At 44.0% G+C, this 21249-nt stretch overlaps 2 protein-coding genes across 8 annotated transcripts in view; both read right to left on the bottom strand.

The window, feature by feature from the left end:
• CPT1C (carnitine palmitoyltransferase 1C) overlaps positions 1–7147 on the bottom strand; it is a 38344-nt gene extending 31197 nt beyond the window's left edge. For 5 of the 7 annotated variants that reach the window (XM_054994963.1, XM_054994968.1, XM_054994969.1 and 2 more), the window contains exon 1: positions 6967–7075. The gene's annotated coding sequence lies outside the window, so the exon portion shown is untranslated. Of the gene's footprint in view, positions 1–6966 lie in introns of all 7 variants that reach the window. The other 2 variants (XM_054994965.1, XM_054994964.1) reach the window with 2 other exon arrangements.
• Positions 7148–15787: 8640 nt separating this feature from the next.
• On the bottom strand, positions 15788–19724 carry LOC129340329 (pro-adrenomedullin-like). Its single transcript, XM_054995053.1, has 4 exons — positions 19655–19724; positions 18830–18919; positions 18487–18645; positions 15788–16683 (listed from the first exon to the last, which is right to left on the bottom strand). Exons 2-4 carry the CDS (start codon positions 18913–18915, stop codon positions 16467–16469), a joined length of 462 nt encoding a protein of 153 aa, XP_054851028.1. The 5' UTR covers positions 18916–18919; positions 19655–19724; the 3' UTR covers positions 15788–16466.
• Between the last annotated feature and the right edge of the window lie 1525 nt (positions 19725–21249).

The raw sequence follows: 21249 nt of genomic DNA, 5'->3' as shown, positions 1-21249 counted from the left end.
GGAATGGATGGGGTATCTTCCAGGTACATGTCTATACCCCCTTAGAACAGTTACCTTTCCAGACCTGGGGTCCTGCATCGGACCCATTGGAGCATATGACATGTCACACAGCATCATTGTTGTGAGAGTCATGTGACAGGAAAAGGAGGCGCCAGAACTATGACCTCAGTGGGGTCAAGGCTAGGACCATGGGCAGCAAATCAAAAGAGTCAAGGACAAAACACAAGCCAAGCAACAGAGGTGTACTCTAAAGAGGAACAAGGGCAGTAATATGGAAAAATCCTTTTCATGGCTGCATCACTTCTTGCTGTTTGACTGCTCCTCCTGTAGGGCACTTTAGCTCTATGTATGCACACTAGCAGCAGATCCTTCTAAAAAAACAGCAAAAAAAATGGTGACTCCGTAGGGGATCATGACCCAGCAAATGATACTCTGCAATCCACTTGAATGTCTTTTTTTTATATTTTTTTATTTTTAATTACTAACACTACAAAAAAGGGAAAAGGGGAACCGGGGGAAAGGGAAGAAACAACATATAAAAACACACACTACATCTACAAGCATTGCATTCCCTTCATACTACAATTATTTAAAGTTAAACTTTCTAATATGCTATTAGATTGGTAGATCTTATAAAATACGAACTACAGTCAGGATCAGGTCTTCTCCCCCCCCCACCCCCCGCATCTCGGTTGCAGCTCTCTCTGAACAGCTACAGTAGCTGCACTCACCATCCACTTGAATGTCTTGATACATGAATTGAAAACCACAGCCCTAGAGAAGCAAGCCCTGGGGGTGGGGGTCTGTCCTGGTAGAGCAGATAGCTTACCAGACACCAGTTTTAGAAAACTTGACCTCAAATCTCTGTTCACTTCCAGGGAAGTTTGTTGTCTTTCAGCCTCTCCCCGCCCCTATCTGTAAATGGAAATAGTAAGAACAGTAAGAGAGCCGGTGTGTCACAGTGGTTATAGTAGGACTGAGTCCAGTGGCACCCTAGAGACCAACAAGATTTTCAGAGGGTAAACTTTCGAGAGCCAGAGCTTCTTTAGATACCTGAAGAAGAAAACATCGGTCTGAAGAAGAAAGCTCTGACTCTCAAAAGCTTACACTCTGAAAAGCTCATTGGTTTCTAAGGTGCCACTGGACTCAAATCTTGCTGTTCTACTGCAAACCAACATGGCTACCCACGTAACTATCTTCAGTGATCATAATTGTAAACGAGGACCTGGCACAACCGGGTTCAAATCCTTGCACTACCACAAAGTTCATCGGGTAACCTAGGGTCAGTCCCACACTCTCAGTCCAACCTACTCCACAGGTTTGTTATTGTGAGGATAGGGTGAATGAAGGGAGAACGATGTAATAAACTGCATTGGGTTGCCGTGAAGGAGAAAAGCAGATCAATGTAAAAAGCAGAAATAAATAAGAATCTGCTTTATAGGGTTATTGTAAGGAGCAGCGAGTGCTATGCAAAGAATTAACCACAATCCTTTCTTAGTCCTCATTCTTGTATGCTTTGATGCTCTCCACCTCAGAAGCAGATGCATCTCAACATGGGCTGTAAAAACTACAAGAGCGTAAAAGAGGGATGGTAATTGGTTAACATCTGCCGTGCTCTGCCTGCCAAGGACCGGATGCAGCTGGGCTTGAATATAAAGGAAGAAACTCATGGTTTTTTTCCTCTGACATAAGCAAATATTGTTGCCTTGGGCTCAGACTGCACCACCGGAAGATTTAAAAATAGTTAAGATTAGCTGCATGACTATGGGGTTAAGGTGAATGAAAACTGTAAGCCAGAACTCCTGGGCTTTCTGGGAGGGGAATGAAGCATAAGGGTACGAGAGAGATCCGCATACCTGTTGCTTGGGATGGCTGCTCACTTGGTCCCCTCCACAGAAAATGCCTTCAGGATTTATATTGTTCATAACTTTGGCAAGACCTTCTTATGACCTGGATTAACTCTTATCCACTGACAAGGGCAGAAGGAGATTCTGTTTTAGATTTTTGACAGGTTCAAATCCCCGCTATGCCATGGAAGCTCGCTGGATGACCTTGGACCAGTCATGCTCTCTCATCCTAACCTACCTTGTAGGATTGTGAGGATAAAATAGGGGAGGGAAAAACAATGTCGTAAGTCACTTTGGGATCCTGTTGGGGAGAAAAACAAAGTATAAATACCTAAATAAACAAGTCACCTCTCCAACACTCTGAGAGTTCTTTTGGAAAGCATTATGATCAGCTAGCTGGCCAGGAAGCATAATGTAGGGGGGGGGGGGAAGACTCAAGTCCAGTAGCTCCTTAAAGACCAACAAGATTTACAGACTTTCAAGAGTCAAGCTCTCTTGTGAACTTGTATCTGATGAAGGGAGCTTGACTATCAAAAGCTTATATCCTAAAAATCTTGTTGATCTTTAAGGTGCTACTGGACTCAAATCTTGCTCTTCTACTGCAGACCAACATAGCAACCCACCTTAAATGGGGGAGGGATGGGAGTTATCGCTGCAGGGTTTAGAGACACAAATCACCATATTGGCTCAGAGACAGGATTCCTTCCAATATCAATCTTGCTACTCCAACTGGGATTTCCCTCCTTGCAGATTATGAGTAACCAAAACTCTGATTCAGGTAAGCTATTTATGTAAGAACTTCTCAAGACCAATGCATGTCATGTAATCCTTAGCATGTCCACAAATCCAATGCATGTCCACAAAATCCTTAAAAAGTCTGCAAAAATTCTGAACATTCAGTAAACTCTTGCATTTATGAAATCAGGTCTGTTAGCATGCTGTCTGTACGGATGAAACTGTAGGCCCTTTCACACATGGTGTTTTCCTATAAAGGGTTTGTTTCATTGAAGGAAATCAAATATACTTTTATGTGCAAAAATCCATTTTTTCCCTCTGATATTAATATATAGGATAGTACGTAAGCCAAGGCACACAATATTAAGTCATGTGCCAGTTTAGCACATGGCATACATGTTTCATCCTGCAAGGAGATCTTTATGTGGGCAGTAGCCCACTGAATCTGAAATCAAGGCGGGAGTTTGATGTCCTAAATTCTACAGCAGTGATGATTTTTTAATGGCACATGTCTATTCCTCACTTAAAATAATTATAAAACGATCAAAAGCCAAAGGAAATTGAGCAAGGTTTCTTAAAGTCTCTGGTGCAAGTTCTTCCTTCTCTAACCCTGAAAGGGACAGCCCAGTTCTTTTCTTCTCCAGACCACTTCTCTAGTCTTTATTTCACTCCATATGATCCCCTGTTGTTCTAATTCAAATTCCATAGTAGAGCTGCTGCTACCTTAGAAGAATGGAGAATGTGCACTCAGATAATAACAAAGCAACAGAACATAACGAAGCAACAGAACATAACGAAGCAACAGAACATAACAAAGCAACAGAACATAACATCTACCCCTGCATCCTATTTCATGCAGTGACTAACCAATTGCTCTGGAGGGCAACAAATGGGGCACAGAGGCCACGGCCCTTCCCCCATGTTGCCTCCCAGCAGTGGCCTTCATAGATTTACTGTCTCTGGATATTAATGTTCCCTTTAGTCACCATGGCTAGTAGCCCTTGATGGACCTCTCCTCCATGAGATATAGAAGTTGGATCTGTTCTAAAAGCTTCCAGTAGGTTATTCCTTAAGGCAACAATAGTCAAAGGCATATGGCAGGTTATTCAGGTAATTAATTCCCATATACTTTAAAGAGACCAGATACCAGGATTTTTTGAAAGGCATTAGAAGCAGGGATAATTGCTTGTTAACAGATAGGCTGAACTATGGTGTTTACTTATACAAATAAATAATGACATAAAACTATGTAAGGCACATTGTTATGATTTCAAGCAAAATCCCTCTAAACCAAATACATCCTTCCTTACCCCCTTAATTTTCTAGGCCCTTTGGACTATCTAAATGGGATAGTATTAGAGCTGTCCCCTACCCCTGATGGGCAGATAGTTCCAGGGAACTGACTGAGACTGGCAGAAGAGGGAAAAAATTTTAAAATACCCATTCCATAAGACACCTGCTTTAAAAAGTGTGTGATCTGTCCACAGAGCTGCTGGCGACATTGGAGTTTGGCCTTTCAGCAGACAACTGAATCTTTTACAAGGAATGCTGTCCATAGACAGCTAGTGCTGATCCACCCAGACACCAGGGGCTGATTTCCTAAGTGACCGGGGCAGGGGCTGACAGGTAGGGCTTCACCTGAGCTACTCCCTTCATATAGATTTTATGTTTTCATTGCACAATTTTTCCTTGAGTTGCAGAATTTTCCTCTGAGTTCAAGATGCCATAGAAGAAGGCAGAACTAGAACAGAGATGCCCCAGGAGGGGAATCTCAGAAGGTGCCGGTGTCAATCTCATTCCTAATGGCAGATAAAGAGCCCAGACCACCAGGTTTGGTATGGGACCCAACCTGGGAAAATCATAATAGCCCCATACCATCATGTAATGCCAAACAAATACATTTTGCTGCTTGCCCAAAGGAGAAAGATATGGGCCCACTTCAGGGAAGGGAGCTCAGAGTCATGCAGAGAGAACCTTAGGTACCCAGATCACCTTGGGCCAATGCAGTTAGGAAAGTCATGTGATTTGCTTTCAAATGATGTTTGGGTTAGATCTGGGTTGTGCCAGGAGGGTAGAATTTGCCAGGGTGTAGTGGTTAGCTTATTAGAACACAGCCCCTGAGGGGAACTTGTTAGAAGCACATCAAGTTTATCACACAGCCCAGTTTATGAAGGTATCAGAATATTCTGGTCCCAGGACCATGCTCTGGAGAATATCTAGTAGCCCTCCACTGATGGCCTTTCTCTGGTGAAGACTCTACAAAAGTCTCGTGTGACATGAAACATAATAGGAAGCTGTCATATCCCAGAAGCACTGAGGAGAATAACACATCCTGTCTTTGCTGACACCCCCAGGCCTTCCATAATCATTAGGGAAGGGAGGAACATAGGTATATAGGTGAAATGTCAAGCTACTGTAGCTAGATTTCACAAGCTCTTGTTCTCCCGCCTCCAGACCTTCCACTGGTAGAAGAGAGAAAGCTTGCAAGCCGAGGAGTAACCCAGACAGAAGGTTTGGAAAGCTCAGTACACAGAGAGCTCAGAAAAGACTGGCTTACAGCACCTCAAGTCACAAAAGTGGCATTTCCCCTACCAAATGAACCCAAACTCATTGGGTTCCAATCTTCTAGTTCCTGATCTCTTTAACCAACCAGACTTCCACTTTCCTTTCCAAGAACCCCAAGAACCCTGGAGCACCAGATTCCCCCCAATCTCATCTTCTAGTCCACTGAATCTTACGATTCTTGCCACAAAGCCTGCAAAACCTGTAACTTGCTGCACAATTGCAGTCCTAAAAAGAGTGATGCAAGCAGGGAACAACTATCAGTTTAAATATTGCATCCGGCACCAAACAGCCCAGATTCAATGCTCAGAATAAAGTCTGCAAATCTGCAGTCCCCCAAATACTGCTCTCCTTTGTTTGTTTCAATGAAATTGGCCTGTCCTATGCCCAATCCCTGAAAAATTGAAGAATATTTTGTGCCTGGACAGGATCACTAAAGGAAGAAAAGGGCTACAGACAGCAGTGGGGTAACTAAGCTACAGCTCCTCGGTCACCAGAAACTCTGTCTTTGCTTTCAGTCCAACTTGAGTTAACATTTTTCCTCACATTTTTTGTGTAGCCACAACAGCCAGAAACTTTCTCAGTAACTTATGTTCAGCATTTCATTCAAGGAAAGAAAAAGCCCAGGTGTAATTCTCTCACTTGCTCACTTGAGAATGAGGAAGCCAGCGTCTTTCAAGAGTGCTTGGTGATCAGGAAAAGGAACAAGATTTTATTTTGGTTCCAGGAGGAGTGATCCTCTCACCAGCACCAAGATCCCTAGACCGTCAACATGCTATGTCCTTTCTGTCTCTCCTCTGTCTATAGAGAGGGAGGGGGTCAGCCATGGATGAAGAAAAGGACTAGAAACCGAATTCTCTTGAAAAGGAGTGATGCTTAATATTAACAAGTCACTGAGATGTGAGCAAAAGACTCCCATGTTGATGCTCTCTCCCTCCCCTAGTAGGCCAGCCCACCCTCACTTACTTATTTTAAATGCTTATAAAATGTATTTTCTTCAGTTAGTCTCCAGGTTTCCAATTTTAAATAACTTAACAAAAAAAAGCAGTTACTTCACAAAAGCCAAAAGCAGTAAAAGCAGAGAAATAACAATGAAAATGACAGCAAGAAAAAAAACCTTAACATAATAGATCCTAGAAGGGGAATTAACCAAAAGCTTGAGGGGAGGGAGGATGTTTGTACTTGGTATCTAAAGCATTTTAAGATTGTCACTGAGAAAGCATCTATGTGGAGAAAGCTCCAAAGTCAACAGACTGAAAAACCTCCCCATTAATTAAATTTTGAAATCATGGAGATTTCTTCCCTTGAGATACCTTCCTGTCCACCTCTCACTCATGAATCCCATTTTCTTAGTCAGGAACATGAAGCAAACTAATGAAGAGACACAAGCATTTTCCAAGAAAAAAATTACAAAATCAGAGGAGGAAACAAGGGAAGAGATGGGCTGTGCCCAAAGGTTCTGAACTGTGGGACCCAGAAATCCTGGAAACCAGCCCCTTGTGATTGTCTGTTCCCCTGCAAGAGAATCCAAAAGTCTAGGCAGAAAGTTAAATCTCCTCTAACCCACCCTCTCAGCTAAACCCAAAACACAGGAGTCCTTAATCCCACCCACAGACTGCTTTTTTGTAGAAATTACTCCAAAATCTTGGCTCATAGTCACTTCCCCATCCAAGCTACTGAACAGACTCCCACTCACACCTCTTCTACAGATCCCAAAATCTTGAATTGCAGCCTTACTCTATCTGGTCCTTACATCCTTCTTAATTCCTTCTGGCAAAAATTGTCAGGATACCCCTAAGATCCCACTGAATACAACCCTCACCACAATCATCAGCTCCTGGGCACCCCTCAGGATCTCCTTCAGCTCCACTCCTGTACCCACCTGGGCAAGGGTTTGGATTTCCTCTACATCAAGGGAAGCCTCACCTGCTCCCTGCAGCCTCCACTAGGGACTGTCTTCTCAGAACTCCTCTTCCTCAAATACCTTCTCATCTCAAAACAAGTTGAACTTGTTTCTACTTGTAGGGCTGAGGCTGTGGCTGGTAAAATACCCACTCAACACACACCCTGCCCATGAAAGGAGGATAAGGAAGAGGGTGGGAGGAAACTCCAGAGCGGGTAGGACAGATGTGCAGCAGGCAGGAGCTTTGCCCAGTTTAGTATACAGTGACAGAAAGGAGTCCAGCATCCTCCCCACCATCTTAAAGTCATGCCTGCTTTATCCTAGAACTGAGATCATCCAGCTACAACCCTTTGTTTGTTTGCTTTTAATTGTTTGTTTGTTTTTAATGCTGAATAACCAGTCTGGAATACTCACTGCCTCCAGATCCATGCTCAGAATTAACCACCACACATTCTACACCTATTCATTATAACACCCAACACCACTGCTTAGCCTGTTAAAAACACTGCCTGCTGTACATTGCTGGCCTGTTCTGAACTTGCAAAAGTGCCAGCAGTACCTGTTTGCAAGGTACAAGTTCATCTGTCTTACCTAAGACTCTGTGAGCAAATATTTACCACTTAGACTTTGAAATGCTGATTCTAGGAAGAAGATGGGAAGCAACAAAAATGTACACATGTATGTCAGCCAGATGTGAAAAGGCCCTGAGATATCAGGAAATGAACATTTTGAAATTGATATTTCAAAAGTTCTTTGTTGCAGCAATAAAGAAATGTCACATTCGGTTAAGCTCTCACACTACCGAGTTGTGGATAACTTTCTTGTTTGATACAGACTTATATATATCCACTTGTCTGAAACAAGTAAAGACTAAAGCTGATGCTGCATGGCAGATGTCTGTAATAGTTTTGAGATTTTTTTTTAATGAACCAGTGTGGTATAATGGTTATAGTGTCAGACTAGGATCTGGGAGACCCAAGTTTGAATCCCCACTCTACCATGGAAGTTTGCTGGGTGACCTTTAGCCAGTCTTATGTACATTCAACCTAACCTACCTCACAGAGTTGTTGTGAGGATAAAAGGGAAGAGAGGAGACAGATGTAAGCTGCTTTAAGTCCCTGTTGGAGGAGTAAAGATGGAGTATAAATGCAAGTAAATAAATCAAATAGTTCTCCCTTTGTTGTCCCTAGCAGTCTAAGGAAGGAGATTTTAAAAAAATAGCTTAATTTTTTAAAAAAATAGTTCTCTGTGAAAGGATTAAATGAGCTTTCCCTCCACTTGGTACTTCTTATTTTTAAAGGTTAAGAGAGTTGCCATATGTGATTGTTAAATTGCCTCTAAACAACCACACAAGGAAACATGTGTACATTAGAACAGAGCCCTGTCCTTTAAGGCTATCATTATGACAAAAATGACAAACAGAGCAATTTAAATAGGGCTATTCAGAATCCTATTCAAGTCTATACAATAATTCTTAAGATTGCATTGTACCCTATGGATGTATGGACGAATGGACTTGCAATTTTTTTGGACTTCTTCAAGCCTGATTTTTTTAAATGCAGAAATGTTTTTTTACTTCATTTATATGCCGATTTTCTCCCTCAAAGGAGACCCAAAGCAGCTTATATCATTCCTTCATTGTATCCTCATAACAACCCTGTGAGGTATGTCAGGCTGAGAGTGTGTGACTGGCCAAGCAAGCTTCCATGGCAGATTGGGGATTTGAACTTGGGTCTCCCAGATCCTAGTCCAACACTGTAACTATACCACACAGTCTCCAATGGGATGTATTCCTGTAACTCAAACATATAGTACAGTAAAGAGGTGTGGTTTTCCAAAGTTAAGAGCCAAAAGAGAAAGATATCCAAGCCATAGCACAGATTCACCTACCACATTGTAATCATTATAGTGTTAAGACAAACAAAAAAGGAATACCTCAGAAAACCAATGTCTGCTGAACAAAGCCACTTGTCCACCCAGTCTCCCAATTCCATCCCTAAATAAATCTCCCTCATGTCTGTGAAGCATTGATCACTCCTGCCTCAGCAGAAGCACTAGAGATCAGTTTATAAATAGTATCTAGTGCAGTGGTGCCCTTAAGGACCAGTGGTAAGCAAGCTGTACAGAAATCAATTCCTCTTCCCCCTCCCAAACAGCTGCCCCCACCCACCCAAACAGGATTCTCCAGCCCTGCCTTACCTGTTCCACAAGCAAAGCAAGGATGAGGTTCATTGGGAATGCTCTTGAGGGGTGTCAGGCAGTCAGCTCTGGGAAAATAAAATATATACTCTCCCTCAAAAAAAAAAAGTCAGATAGATAGAGTCATACCCATCCTAGTCACACCAGGACCCTTCTGCTCCTTCTAAATGCTGTTCCCCTCTTTGGTGGAAGGTGCTGTCAAGTTGTAGCCAGCTTATGGCAACCACAGCAAGAGTTTTTCAAGTCATTCAGTGGCTCGCCATTGCCTGTCTCTGTGTAACAACCTTGGACTTCCTTGGTGGTTTCCTATCCAAGTACTAACCAGGGCTATCCTACTTAGTTTCTGAGTTGTGACAAGAACAAGCAAGCCCGGGCCATCCAGGACAGGGCGTTTCCCTCCTTAAGACCCAAAATTCCTGGCACCCATCGCTACTAATCCATGGACTCCAAACATTTTTCACTCATGTGGTTAGTGTAAATAGAACAGAAACTGGGTTCAAAACTTCACACTGTTATGGAAGCTCACTGGATAATTTTATTTTATTATGATTATTTTTATTGATGTCATTTATAGTCTGCCTTTCTCACTGAGACTCAAGGTGGATTACACAGTGCAAGATTTGTACAGTCCATTCTCAGTCTAACCTATCTCACAGGGTTGTTGTGAGGAGAAAATGGGGGAAGGGAGAACCGTGTATGCCCTGAGGTACTTTGAGGAAGGAAGGAATAGAAAAGTGAGAGACATCTTTTCCAACAGGAAGGAGCTCTCCAGGGTCTTGGGCAGAGGAAATCCTTTCCTGCCTCAGCTGGACATGTATTCCCCCAACCAGTAATTCACTTCCCCTACAGCCCCCCACCCCGCCAGCCCTGATTTCAGCCACCTCCCTTTTTCTGTGGTACCCTCCAGCTCATTCTAACCCACTAGGGCCCACACCAGCCCCGGGTTCCAAGTGGTACCAATCTGTTCTAGGCCCACCCAGATAGCCAGACGCCCTGGCTCCCTTCTTCATGCAAAGAAGTACTCACCTTGTAGCTGCTTTAGGGGCATCCCCCAGTCAAGAGCATCCTGACCCCTTGCTCGGGCTGAGCGCTCCCCCCAATCTCCCCAACCCCTCCCTCACTGCCAGCCCGCCTTTTGAGGTTGGGGGGGGGGGAGTCAGTAGCACCCTTCCTCCCTTTTGGTCCTCCTCCTCCTCTTCTCCATCTTCCTTCCCTCGGTTTTCTTTCCTCCTGGTTCCCCTCGCCCTTGCCTGGCTCGCTGTGCTGGACCAGCTGCTCCTCTACCCCCTAGTGATCAGGCTCTCTTTCTTTCCTCTCCTTCCCTCCGGCTCGCTGGCCTCGAGCATCTCGCATCCTCCAGACGGCCATGCCGGCTCAGATCCTACAATGATTTTCCCAAAAGCCCCCGCGCCGCTTTATGCTTCCTTACCGCTGCTGATGGTCGCAGCTTCCGGAGCGCCTGGAAATGCGCCCCCGAACCCTGGCCCGGCCTCCCCACCGGCTAGGCGCTCAAACTTCCAGCTCCCTTTCATCTAGTTCGGTAGGCGCCATCGCCTAGGAAGCCAGAGACACCCCCCACCGTGCCGGACTCCCTCCCTCCCTTCTCCAGGCCGAGGTGCAATTAGTGGCAGATTTCCAAAAACAGGTGCGCAAGGGGACATCAAGGCTATGAGAAAGTCCCACTTTCTGATCTGGAAGACACACACAGCCCCGTTGACTTAGATCAAGAGTTTGTTGGGATTAAAGGAAAAGCAAGTCAAAAACTATTTGCGCCCCCCCCCCCAAAAAACTGGGCAATAGATAGTAATAGTACAACTGTGCTTATATACCACTTTTCTAGACAAATTAGTGCTCCACTAAGAGCAGAGAACAGTATTATTATCATCCCCACAATACAGCAGGGGAGCTGGGGCTGAGAGGAGTGGCTTACCCAAAGCCACCTACTGATCTCAGGGCAGTAGTGGGATTTAAACCTGCAAAGTGCTGATTGGCAGTCCAAAGTTTCACTGCTGAATTTTGAAGGCAACATTATATATTTTTTAAAATGCATGTAGCACCTTTAAAGGTCTAACACATTTATTATGGCAGATTATCTGTCTGTCTATCAGTCCATCCATCCATGTGTTCAATTAGACACAAAATGTTTGGGGGAAACTCTACAGATCCAAAAGAACATTTGTGCAGTTCAAAAATTCACAGTGCCACCTAAACAGCCAGGCCCTTTTAATTCATCTACATCAATGGACTCTACTTAGAATGGCACTTTAAACATCAAAGAATGTACCTGTAAGCAACAAAGCAGATATACACAAATATGCACACACGCGCACAAGGAAAATGCGCAAGTGTGTAAGAGCTGCAGGAGCAATGTGTATGATTTACAATCACACACCACTACCTAGTTCAATATTTTTAAAAGCCCAGGTTGCGTTTGTTCAGCAATAGAATCATACATCTATGTCTCTGGAAATCCTATGTGTCAAGGTGCAATCAACTTACGGTGACCCCAGCAAGGAGCTTTCAAGTCAAGTAAGAAGCAGAGGCGGCTTGCCAGTGCCTTCCTCTATAGTCTTCCTTAGTGGTCACCCATCCACATTCTGACCCTGATCTCACAAGATCAGGCTATACTATGCCTCTTTCCCTCTGGAAGTCCTATACATTGTGAATATAATGCATTTGTATCTGTTATATATTGTCAAATTGCCTCTGAATGAAAGACCTCCAAAACATCCTATCATTAACAATCTTGCTCAGATCCTGCAAACTGGAGGACATGGCTTCTTTTATTGAGTCAAGCCATCAGGTCTTCCTCTTTTTCTACTGCCTTCCACTTTTCCTAGCATTATTGACTTTTCCTGATAATCTTCTCTTCCCATGATGTGACCAAAATTCAATAGCCTTAGTTTTTTCAGTTTAGCTTCTAGAGAGAATTCAGGCTTGATTTGATCTAGTCCTCACTTATTTGTTTTTTTGGCCATCCATGGTATCTACAAAACTCTCCTCCAGCATCACATTTCAAATTAATCAATGTTCTTCCTGTCATCTTTCTTCACTGTCCAACTTTCACATCCATAAATAGTAATGGGGAATACCATAGTTTGGATTATCTTGATCTTGGTTCCCAGAGAGACATAATCCATTTAATGGGATTATATACATATATGAGTAACCTGCATAAATTTGGGGTGTATTCTGGTGCTCTGGATTTCACTCCCTAAGAATCCAGGATTTGAGTCCAATGGTACCTTAGAGACTAACCAGATGTTCATAGTATGAGCCTTCAGTAGTCAGAGCTCCCGTCTTCAGATATCAGGGAGGGCTGTGTATCAAAAGCTTATACCCTGAACAATTTTCTTGGTCCCACTGGGCTCAAATCAACACAGCTAGCCACCTAAACTACGAATCCAGGAGTTCTGGCATGAGGCTCCGCATTACACTTATCTTTAGTCATTACCCTAAGAAGCTGTCCCTACTAGCCATAATTCTTCAACCTCCTGGTTTATTAGACCACATTCATCCTCCCAGGAATCCAGGTTTACAGGTGTAGTGCTCTAACTTGTTGCATCATTTTACTAGGATGTGACATCCTAGTCTTCTCTGACTCATTCTAATCCCTGAATTTTAGTCAAATAATGTATTGGCTTGCCTAGGTAGGAGTGAGATTGGAGAAAGGCTATGCCAGGAAATGCACTGACCAGGGCGTGGGCAGATGACCCCAGCTGGTTAAAATCCTTGTGCCTTCCCTTGTGAGATGACCACTAGATTTCACAAGGGATACAGTCCTCAGGTTTCCCTACAGTCATGCTTCCCCTCCCCAAATTGTAGATTGCTTCTCCCTATCACACTTGGAGAGTAGACTATGGAAGTTGAAGGCAATGGCTGCTTGGACTACACGTTTTGGGGTATGTTGATTATTTCCAATAATTTCAAAGTGTATTGGAAAGAAAAGGGGGCAATGGGTGGGATCCAGCCCGCTGTTTTGCTCAGCCTTGCCCAGAATTCCTCGTGCTGCCACATGGCTTCCATCCATGCAGGTCCCATGATCCTCAGTAGAGTCTTTCTGGGTGGTCTCAGGGGACCCCCTCCTCTTTTACTAGCAGAAAAGTTGGTTGGATCTCACCCATCGGTTTACTGGGTTGGAAAGCAAAGAAGGAGCAATGGTTCACTGTCTCTGCCGAGGACAGGACATGGAGCAATGGGCTTAAATGACAGGAAGGTTGGTGTCCATGTGGCAGCACTTTGCAGGCTTACTGAGAAATAAATTCCATTGCAGTTGATATACAATAGATGGTGGAGTAGGTAAAGAACGTATTGTGTTATTGTAGCAGATCCCAATTAAAGGCATTACATTTGGGGCAGGCGGGGGGGGGGGAGTTGCTTTGGAACAACACTGCTACCTGCAGTATGTCTGACATCAATGACTTATTTCATGCATAGATTAATTAGCTGAATATTACAGGAGGGAAAGCAGTGGGGGAAATGGCCAGAGAAGTTGCAGATTCTATCCTTGTTTCTTCTTGCCAGCATTCCAGGGGCGCAGTCTAAAGCCAGCTAGCTACAACATTCCAGGGACACAATACCAGCTAGCCACAACCTGTGCCCATTGAAGTCAGCTAAGCATCCTACAGCCATCCTGTGAGATGAAGGCAAGGACCATGGACTGACAAATGTTTCCCCCCCCCCTCACTTTTTTATTTTGCTTTTATCATCCAGTCGGATGAAGAGCTTTGGAGAAGCTGAAACTTCACACACTGTTTTGTGACTTTTTGATTGGTCCTAATAAAAGGTATTAAGTGGCTTTTGTTTCTGGATTTGCTTGAACTTCCTTCAACCTCTTTCTGTTTTTGCAAAATTCCTTAAGAGGGTGGCTGATTTGGGAATATAATACCCTGCCACGAGGCAGGAGACTGCCCTGGATGGTTTGCAGCCTCCCACAGCTCTCTAATACTAACGATAAGCCATGAAGAATTCCATTATCCTCTTTCTCCCCTTTTCCCATATTTGGGATTTTAGCATTGAAAGTGTCCATTCAACCGATTTCCTTTCCTTTTTCATTCCTTTTCCCAGTCTAATACTTACAACATGGGAGTCAGTGTAAGGCTTGCATTTTCTGCCCACACACTGCCCAGTGTCCTGTTTACAGTAATGAAATGTTTAAAAAGTAGTAGGTGAAAGCTGATAACATCTGGAGTTCCTGCCAAGCTTTGCAATGACCCGTCTCCTCCCACTGCCCACTCCTAGTGGTGCTTGCTGGTGGTGGGGGACTGGTGTTATTGTGATGAGTGTGAAAATACAGAAGCTCAGGCTGCTTGGAGGGAACTGTGCTGATCAACAAAGTGACACACACATGATGCATACGGTTGCCTGGAGAAAAATATTCTGTCCCTTTAATCTCTACTAAACAGTCGTCACGATGTTCTTAATGTGTACAAATGGGCAGTTGAAGCTTTTAATGGCATGCAGGTAAATAACATCACCTAATAAGGAACATCCCGCAAAGTCTCTATTAAAGAGACAGGACCTTTTTCTCCAGGCCAGTTGGCAACTGTAATCATGTGCTCCTGGTTATTAGACCAATCTAGGTAAGTTATGTTTGTTGAGCCTTATCTGTGTATTCTGTATAAATATCATTTAGACAATTAAAGTATCAAACAGCTAAGCTCAGATGTGCAAGATTTCATTCCATTTTGTCAAAATAATACAGTCTCCTGGCTAGCAAATTTATTGTGGTGTTTTCATGAGCCAGAGCCCACTTCATCAGATGTATATTAGCAGACAGATTGATAAGCAGAGCTACAAAAAACAGAAGATGGGAGGGGGAAACTATTATGATGGAAGGCCACAAGGCCCAGTTTCTAAAGGCAAGCTTTATTAACATATGTTGCTGGAAACAAACAATGCAGGGCAGGTTTAGGTACACTATTCAGATTCATCCCACTTTGCTATTTCATCAACAGGTAGAAATGGTCCACACCTACTCTGTATCATTTATATTTTTTACCGGATCATATTTTCTTCATCAACTCTCTGCAATGTAACAAACTTTGGGCCTCTCTGTTCATAATAACTTCCTATCCTCTCCCTGCTCTTCTGATGTTTGTCGTTTTGTGTATACATATCTCTGCCAACTGCATATAACCCTCATGTTTCTGACAAAGTAGACTTGTGAATTCTGATACCACAATAAAGGTGTTAGTCTTTCAGATGTCACAAGACTCTTCGTTGTTTGGCTGAAGTAGACTATATGGCTCCTGTTCTAGATTTCCATTCTGAGTTTGTTTGAAACACCCAAGACTTGAGAAAGAATCTCTTCCAGTTGCAGCAACATGCTCAATCAAAAAAGTGGCACAATTTTACCTAAAAGCCTACTATTTACACATACCCTTTAGCTCCACATTCACCATGAGAGCAACTATGCCACACTGGCGCCTGTTTAGACACGAGGCAGGGCTGGCATCAAGAAATCTAGATTGCCTGGGGAAGGTGTTGTTTTGAAATAAAATGGGTAGGAGCAGGGAAGAGAAACAATCCGTTCCCTTCTCTTGCACAAAGAACAGACACACTCATGAGAGAGCAACACACATACACCATTAAAGATTGCAGATCTCTTTACTAACAATTATCTCTCAAACAAATCCATGTGCACAAATGAAGTAAACAGCCCCACAGTCAGAGAATGGCTTTAGGCTCTCTTGTTTCTGCCCCTCCACTCATCCACTCTGCCTACAATGTCTTTAGTGGGTAATATCAACTTCCATTTTGTAGAGGAGTTGTCCACAATGCTGAGATGTTCCACTGTCTTTTCCAGGAATTCTGCCACCTTCTCTCTTCCTCTCTTTCTCGATTGTTATGTCTTGACCACTGCCCCAGTGGAGGACAGGCTTGACCACAACAAACACAACTCCATTGCACAGGAACAGATGGGAAGGTGCACAGGAGCAGTGCAGAGCCAAGGATGATTCCTACCAGGCATGCACTCTGGAGTCTGCTTGCTTTTGGAGTTTGGGGTGAACATCAGTGGCCCAAATTGGAGCCACCCCCACTCTCAGGTCAAGCTCCCAGCTTCCCACTTTGCCAAGAAAGCTTCTGTAGATGCCCATTGCTATTTGGAGCAGAACCGCCAAATGCTGTTGGCCATCCAACCAGTTCTGCAGGCCCTTGCGGATGCTGGGGACCCAGTTTTGTTAATGCCAGTATTTCCTTCATCTGCACAGGGGCTCTTAAGTGGGCACGCTGACTGCCCGACGTTTCCTGCGGCCGTAGCCCATGGGACCAGTAGCGCCCTTGTTGTTCTTGCTGGATTCATCTTTCTGGTTGTTGCCCCCGTAACGATAGAGCAGATTGGCAAGGTTCTGGATCTGGCAAGTACCAAGGTGGCATCCACGCACAGGAGGTGAAGCCAGTAGATGACGGGGAAAACGGTGTCCAGGTACAGAGCTGTGGGGGGGAAACAGACTTTGAGAAACTCTGGAGTCTTGCGGGGGGGGGGGGGGTTGTCTGAGAAATATTCTCAGAGATGAATTTGAGAGAAAATGGAGTAACAGTCTTAATGTTTAGATAACAGGTGAGTCTGCATGACTCAACAGGTTTAGTTCTGGGGTGACTTTAAATAAACAAGAACATCGGGAACCTAACTGATTTTTTGATCATCCCCTAAACTTAGGGCTGCTGCCATTATTCAAATCCAGGGAGGTGGAATAGATAGTAACTACTATTACCAAGATGCATTCAATTGCACTTGCTCATAGGACTACAGTTTAAACAAGGACATCAGCCATAAACAAATAATAGGCTTGGATCCGACCAGCTTTTCGGCTGACACAGAAGGGAGAAAGAATGAGCTCATCCATTTCCACTGCTCATTGAAGCCTCGTTGTCCACACGGGTCTCAGAAACTCCAGCATTACCTTTTTTGGTTGGGTCAAAAGGGGCCCCTTCTCCCTCCTGCACCCGTGGAAAAGCTGGTAGGATCTAACCCAAAGATTGTTTCATTTACCATTTAAGTCCGGCCAAAGGCCAAAGGCAGAGGGTAGATAACTTAAGAAGAGTTCACTAACAATTTTGTTAGGAAGACTCCTAACAAATCACTTCATCCCAGAAAAACTTTTGCCAGCAAACTTTCTCCCTGTCAGGGAGTGATTAAAAGCACAACAGCCTGTGGGTAAGAATGGCAGGAATCATAGAGCTGGAACAGACACCAAGGGTCATCTAGTCTCCCCATCTCCCCCAGTGACCCCTGCTCAATGCCCAGAAGAAGGCAAAAAGCCTCCAGGGAATCGGACCTGGAGGAAAATTCCTTCCTGTCCCCAAAGTGGTGATTGGCATTACCCTGGGCACATAAAAAAGGTCACAAAAGCCATGCACTGACTCATCTCTTTCTGCCCTCCCTCTCACCATCTGCCTAAAGTCATACTGAGTCTTAGGATCTGGAAGTATTTATAATTGGGGGGGGCATAAGTAAGTGTTGTGTGACTTTAATATCCAACTGGCTAGTCCGGTATTTCTCACCATTTTGCTCTAAAGTAAAGGGAGATTTACATTCCAAAAATGGTTTTAAGAAGTATCAATCAAGCAAAATCTTGACTTCAATCCATTTTATATCCTAGATCTGTGCCACAGAAATCTTATGGGCATAAAGCCACGAAATTAGGAATTAGTCTGCACTCCTGGATTCCCTGAGAAGTTCTCCCAAACTAGAATGTTTCTAGAGCTGTAGAGAATCTAGCAGATTAAAGAAAAGGTAGGAAATGTTCTCTGGAAGAGGAGTGAGGTCTAATGATTGAAAGGGCCAGACTACACAGTGATGCTGGGTATAGCTAAGCAGATCCCCAGACAAGTAACTTAACTCATAGTGAATATGGATCAGTGCCACAATGCTGAGGAAGCAGAGGTTATTTTTACCACCCCTTGCCACTAACCCAAACGTAAAGGTCCCCTAGCTGCTTTAAGCAGTGGCAGGTGGAAAAGACAGATACATATTGTGCCTGTCCCCTCTGCCACCCCAGCTTAAAACAGCAGGGAGATACAGATTTCCAGCCTGGAAAACCATGCAGGAGCAAATCACCCCACTCCAGCTCTAAACTACATCCTCTCCTTCCCACAGCTGTTTGTCTCCCAGCTTAGTCTGATTATGGATCTTGTCTTGTTTGGTCTTTAGCACTGTTGGACTTCTCTGAGAGAAAGACACCCATTTATCACATACCCACTCTCTCGCACGTACCACCTCACAATGCCACTTACCTCCTAAACAGGCTGAGCTGGTTCCTTGCTCCCTCTGATGATGCCCACCAAGGGGGTCTTTCCCCTGCCTCCAATCCAGGCTTCTGAGGCGCTCTGACATCTTCTCCTCCATGGATCTTTTGGAGGTGTTCCAAGGAGACAACAGGAGGAGGCTGCCTCCTGGAAAAGAGGAAGCAGGGAAGGGGGAGCCTCAGTTAGAACTGTGAGAAAGCCATATAATTAGGGAATTGGGGAAGAATCTCTCACTTTCCTTTTTCCTTTTGATCCCTTTCTCTCCTCCTCCTCCTCCTCCTCCTCCTTTATCATATCTCCTCCCGAATCTCCTTCTGCCCACTACTCTTACCTGTCTGGCATCCACCATGCCCTCCAAGGCTGACATGAGGATGTTGTCAGCAAACAGAGCAACATAAGGACACTTCTGGAATCCATGATCCTGAGGGAGAAGAAGAGGTACAGATTAATCTGAGATTGATTGCATTACAGCTTTCGATATCAAGGCTCACAGAGCATCTGAATGATAAAGACTGTCTCTGAACATGGGCAGATTGCCTTTCCTTCTCATTGCTTAATAAACACAACACTTCAGGGCATAAGAAGGCTTTGAAAGAGTTGGTGTGGTGGTATCTCTAATAGATTAATAAAAGCCTAGCAGCCTCTGTGCCACATAGCATTTAGGAAGCTTGAACCTTTGCCTCTCATTCAGTAGTGGGCATTTGATGACCAAATCTAGACTATGTGCTTATTGTATTTCATGGCTCATTGGTAGAGTGTCTGCTTTACATGCAAAAAGCCCTGAGTTCAATCCTTGACCACTCTCCTTAAAAAAAAAACAATTGTGTAGTAGGTGATGAGAAAGAGTTTTGTGGGAGAGCCCAGCAACCTGCTTCCAGTCAGAGTGGACAAGACTGGCCTTAATGGATCAAAAATCTAAATTACTATAAGCCAGTTTCATGTGTATGTGTTTATCCCTTCTCTCTTGCCATAGTTATTGATATATATTTATAATTACTTCATCCAAGGACTTAAGTCAGGTAATCGCGGTTTTTAGCCTAGAAAACCTGAGTGATACTCAAAAGCCTTTGAGAGAAAGCCCATCAGCCCACCAAGAAGTCAATATCACCTTCTGTATTTCCCAGAAAACCCAGGAATCCTGGAGAGATGGACCCACCTGATATTCCCCCAGAGGTTCAGTTCAAATTCAGTTCTCTTCAGTAAATGTCTCTGTCCAGCAGTAGCCGAGTCTCTGTGTCAAGCCAGGCTCTGAAGTGTGGTTTATATCTCTCTAATCTGGAGGCGGAGCTATAGAAGGAAGCCTTCACAACCAGACAGGATGGGGGGGGGTCTTTCCTCCTTGTTCAGTAGAATAAGCAATGCCTGTGTCTTTTCCCCACCCCACCCCCAGCTGCCTTGCATGTTTTCTGCCATGCACTCGAGATCATGCTGACTCATAATGATCCCAGGCATCCGGTCTGACACCACTTGGGTCTCCCCCACCCCCGCCCCCCATCTCTGTTATGTGCACCTGCCTCTCATGGAACTCCAATACACACGTGCACACAAACACAAAACCCGGCCGTCCTTAATTCTGACTTCTCGCCCACTTTGACATACAAGCTTATTCTCTCCAATCTCTCCTTCTCCACAGATGCACAAAAATCCTGTTCCAAAGATTTCCCAAAATGCAGCTAGAATTATGAGTTATTCAGAAGTGGAAATGGTCACTTTTTCTTTATTTTTTTAAATCTATTTGTTTACATGCACATTGCAAGAAAAACAAAGATGAGGCTGGGATGTTTGTAGTGTTTTCTGGAAAATTGTAGGTGGATAGACAGCTTTTACTCTGGGCTCTGCTGCTGATCAGGCAAAAAGTGATGAATTCCACCCCCAAATCCACCCAGATCCACATAGTTCTACTTGCTGTGGTGTCTGAGGGCCAAACTAGATGCAGGTGTGTGATTTATGTCTATTTATTCTAATATAAAGTGGGTGCAGGGAATCCCCTCTGTGCAAAAAAAACAAAACACAAGAGAAGCTACATCCTATCTTTACTGGCAACTCCACCCCACTGCTTTAAAGTTTTTCTTTCAGCTCAGTTTGCTACTGGTATTGGAACTGGACTGGAGAGGGCAGAGCCTTAAACACAGCTAGTAAGATGGGAGGACAGAGCAGAGATTGGCTCCCCTTAGTAGACTCTCACCCATTGCTTTCAATAGAAACTGACATAAATACAAGTTGAAATTTTGAGTGACAGTGAAAGGGGAAAAAGCAGGAAGGAGAAATCAGCCCATAAGATGTGCGGGGATTTTGATGGATGGGATTTCCAAATTGTTCTCCCTTCCTGCAATTCTTTGTAAGCCCCAAGCCTTCTGCTAAATCTAACACTGGCTGGCCCCAGTTACATGATAATGAAAACAGCAAAATCAGTCTGGAGATAGTGGGGGGGGGCGGGTTGTAAATAAACCAAAAGAAAAATAAACACCTCTTTTTTTAAAAAAAACTCAGCCTGATGCAGGCTGAAAATGTTCCAGAAAGTTGAGGCAGTTAAAGGAAAGGAGTGGGGAGTTCAGAGAATCCTTGAGGTGGGAATTTGTGGGGACTTCCAAACTGCTCCCTCCTTCAGTAATTCCTCACAGGCCCTCATCTTGTTTTTAAAAATAGACTGGCACTCCATAGTCTTCCATAGGGGGAAGGAAGGTATGTGAGACAGTAATCCATTTGAACTTCACAATAACCTTAAGAGGTAGGGTAGACTGAACAATACTC

This window comes from Eublepharis macularius, chromosome 12 (assembly GCF_028583425.1).
Source record: "Eublepharis macularius isolate TG4126 chromosome 12, MPM_Emac_v1.0, whole genome shotgun sequence".
Classification (NCBI taxonomy): domain Eukaryota; kingdom Metazoa; phylum Chordata; class Lepidosauria; order Squamata; family Eublepharidae; genus Eublepharis; species Eublepharis macularius.
The sequence above is the reverse complement of the archived record's forward strand: the minus strand, read 5'-3'. Positions and strand labels throughout refer to the sequence as shown.

What these genes read in the sequence shown, in the direction of transcription:
- LOC129340329 (XM_054995053.1), bottom strand. Translation starts at nt 18,915, where the DNA reads ATGGATTCCAGAAGTGTCCTTATGTTGCTCTGTTTGCTGACAACATCC. An exon ending in GCATGGTGGATGCCAGACAG is followed by an intron (nt 18,646 to 18,829) that starts GTAAGAGTAGTG and finishes CCTCTTTTCCAG; the next exon opens with GAGGCAGCCTCCTCCTGTTG. An exon ending in CAGCTCAGCCTGTTTAGGAG is followed by an intron (nt 16,684 to 18,486) that starts GTAAGTGGCATT and finishes TCCCCCCCACAG; the next exon opens with CTCTGTACCTGGACACCGTT.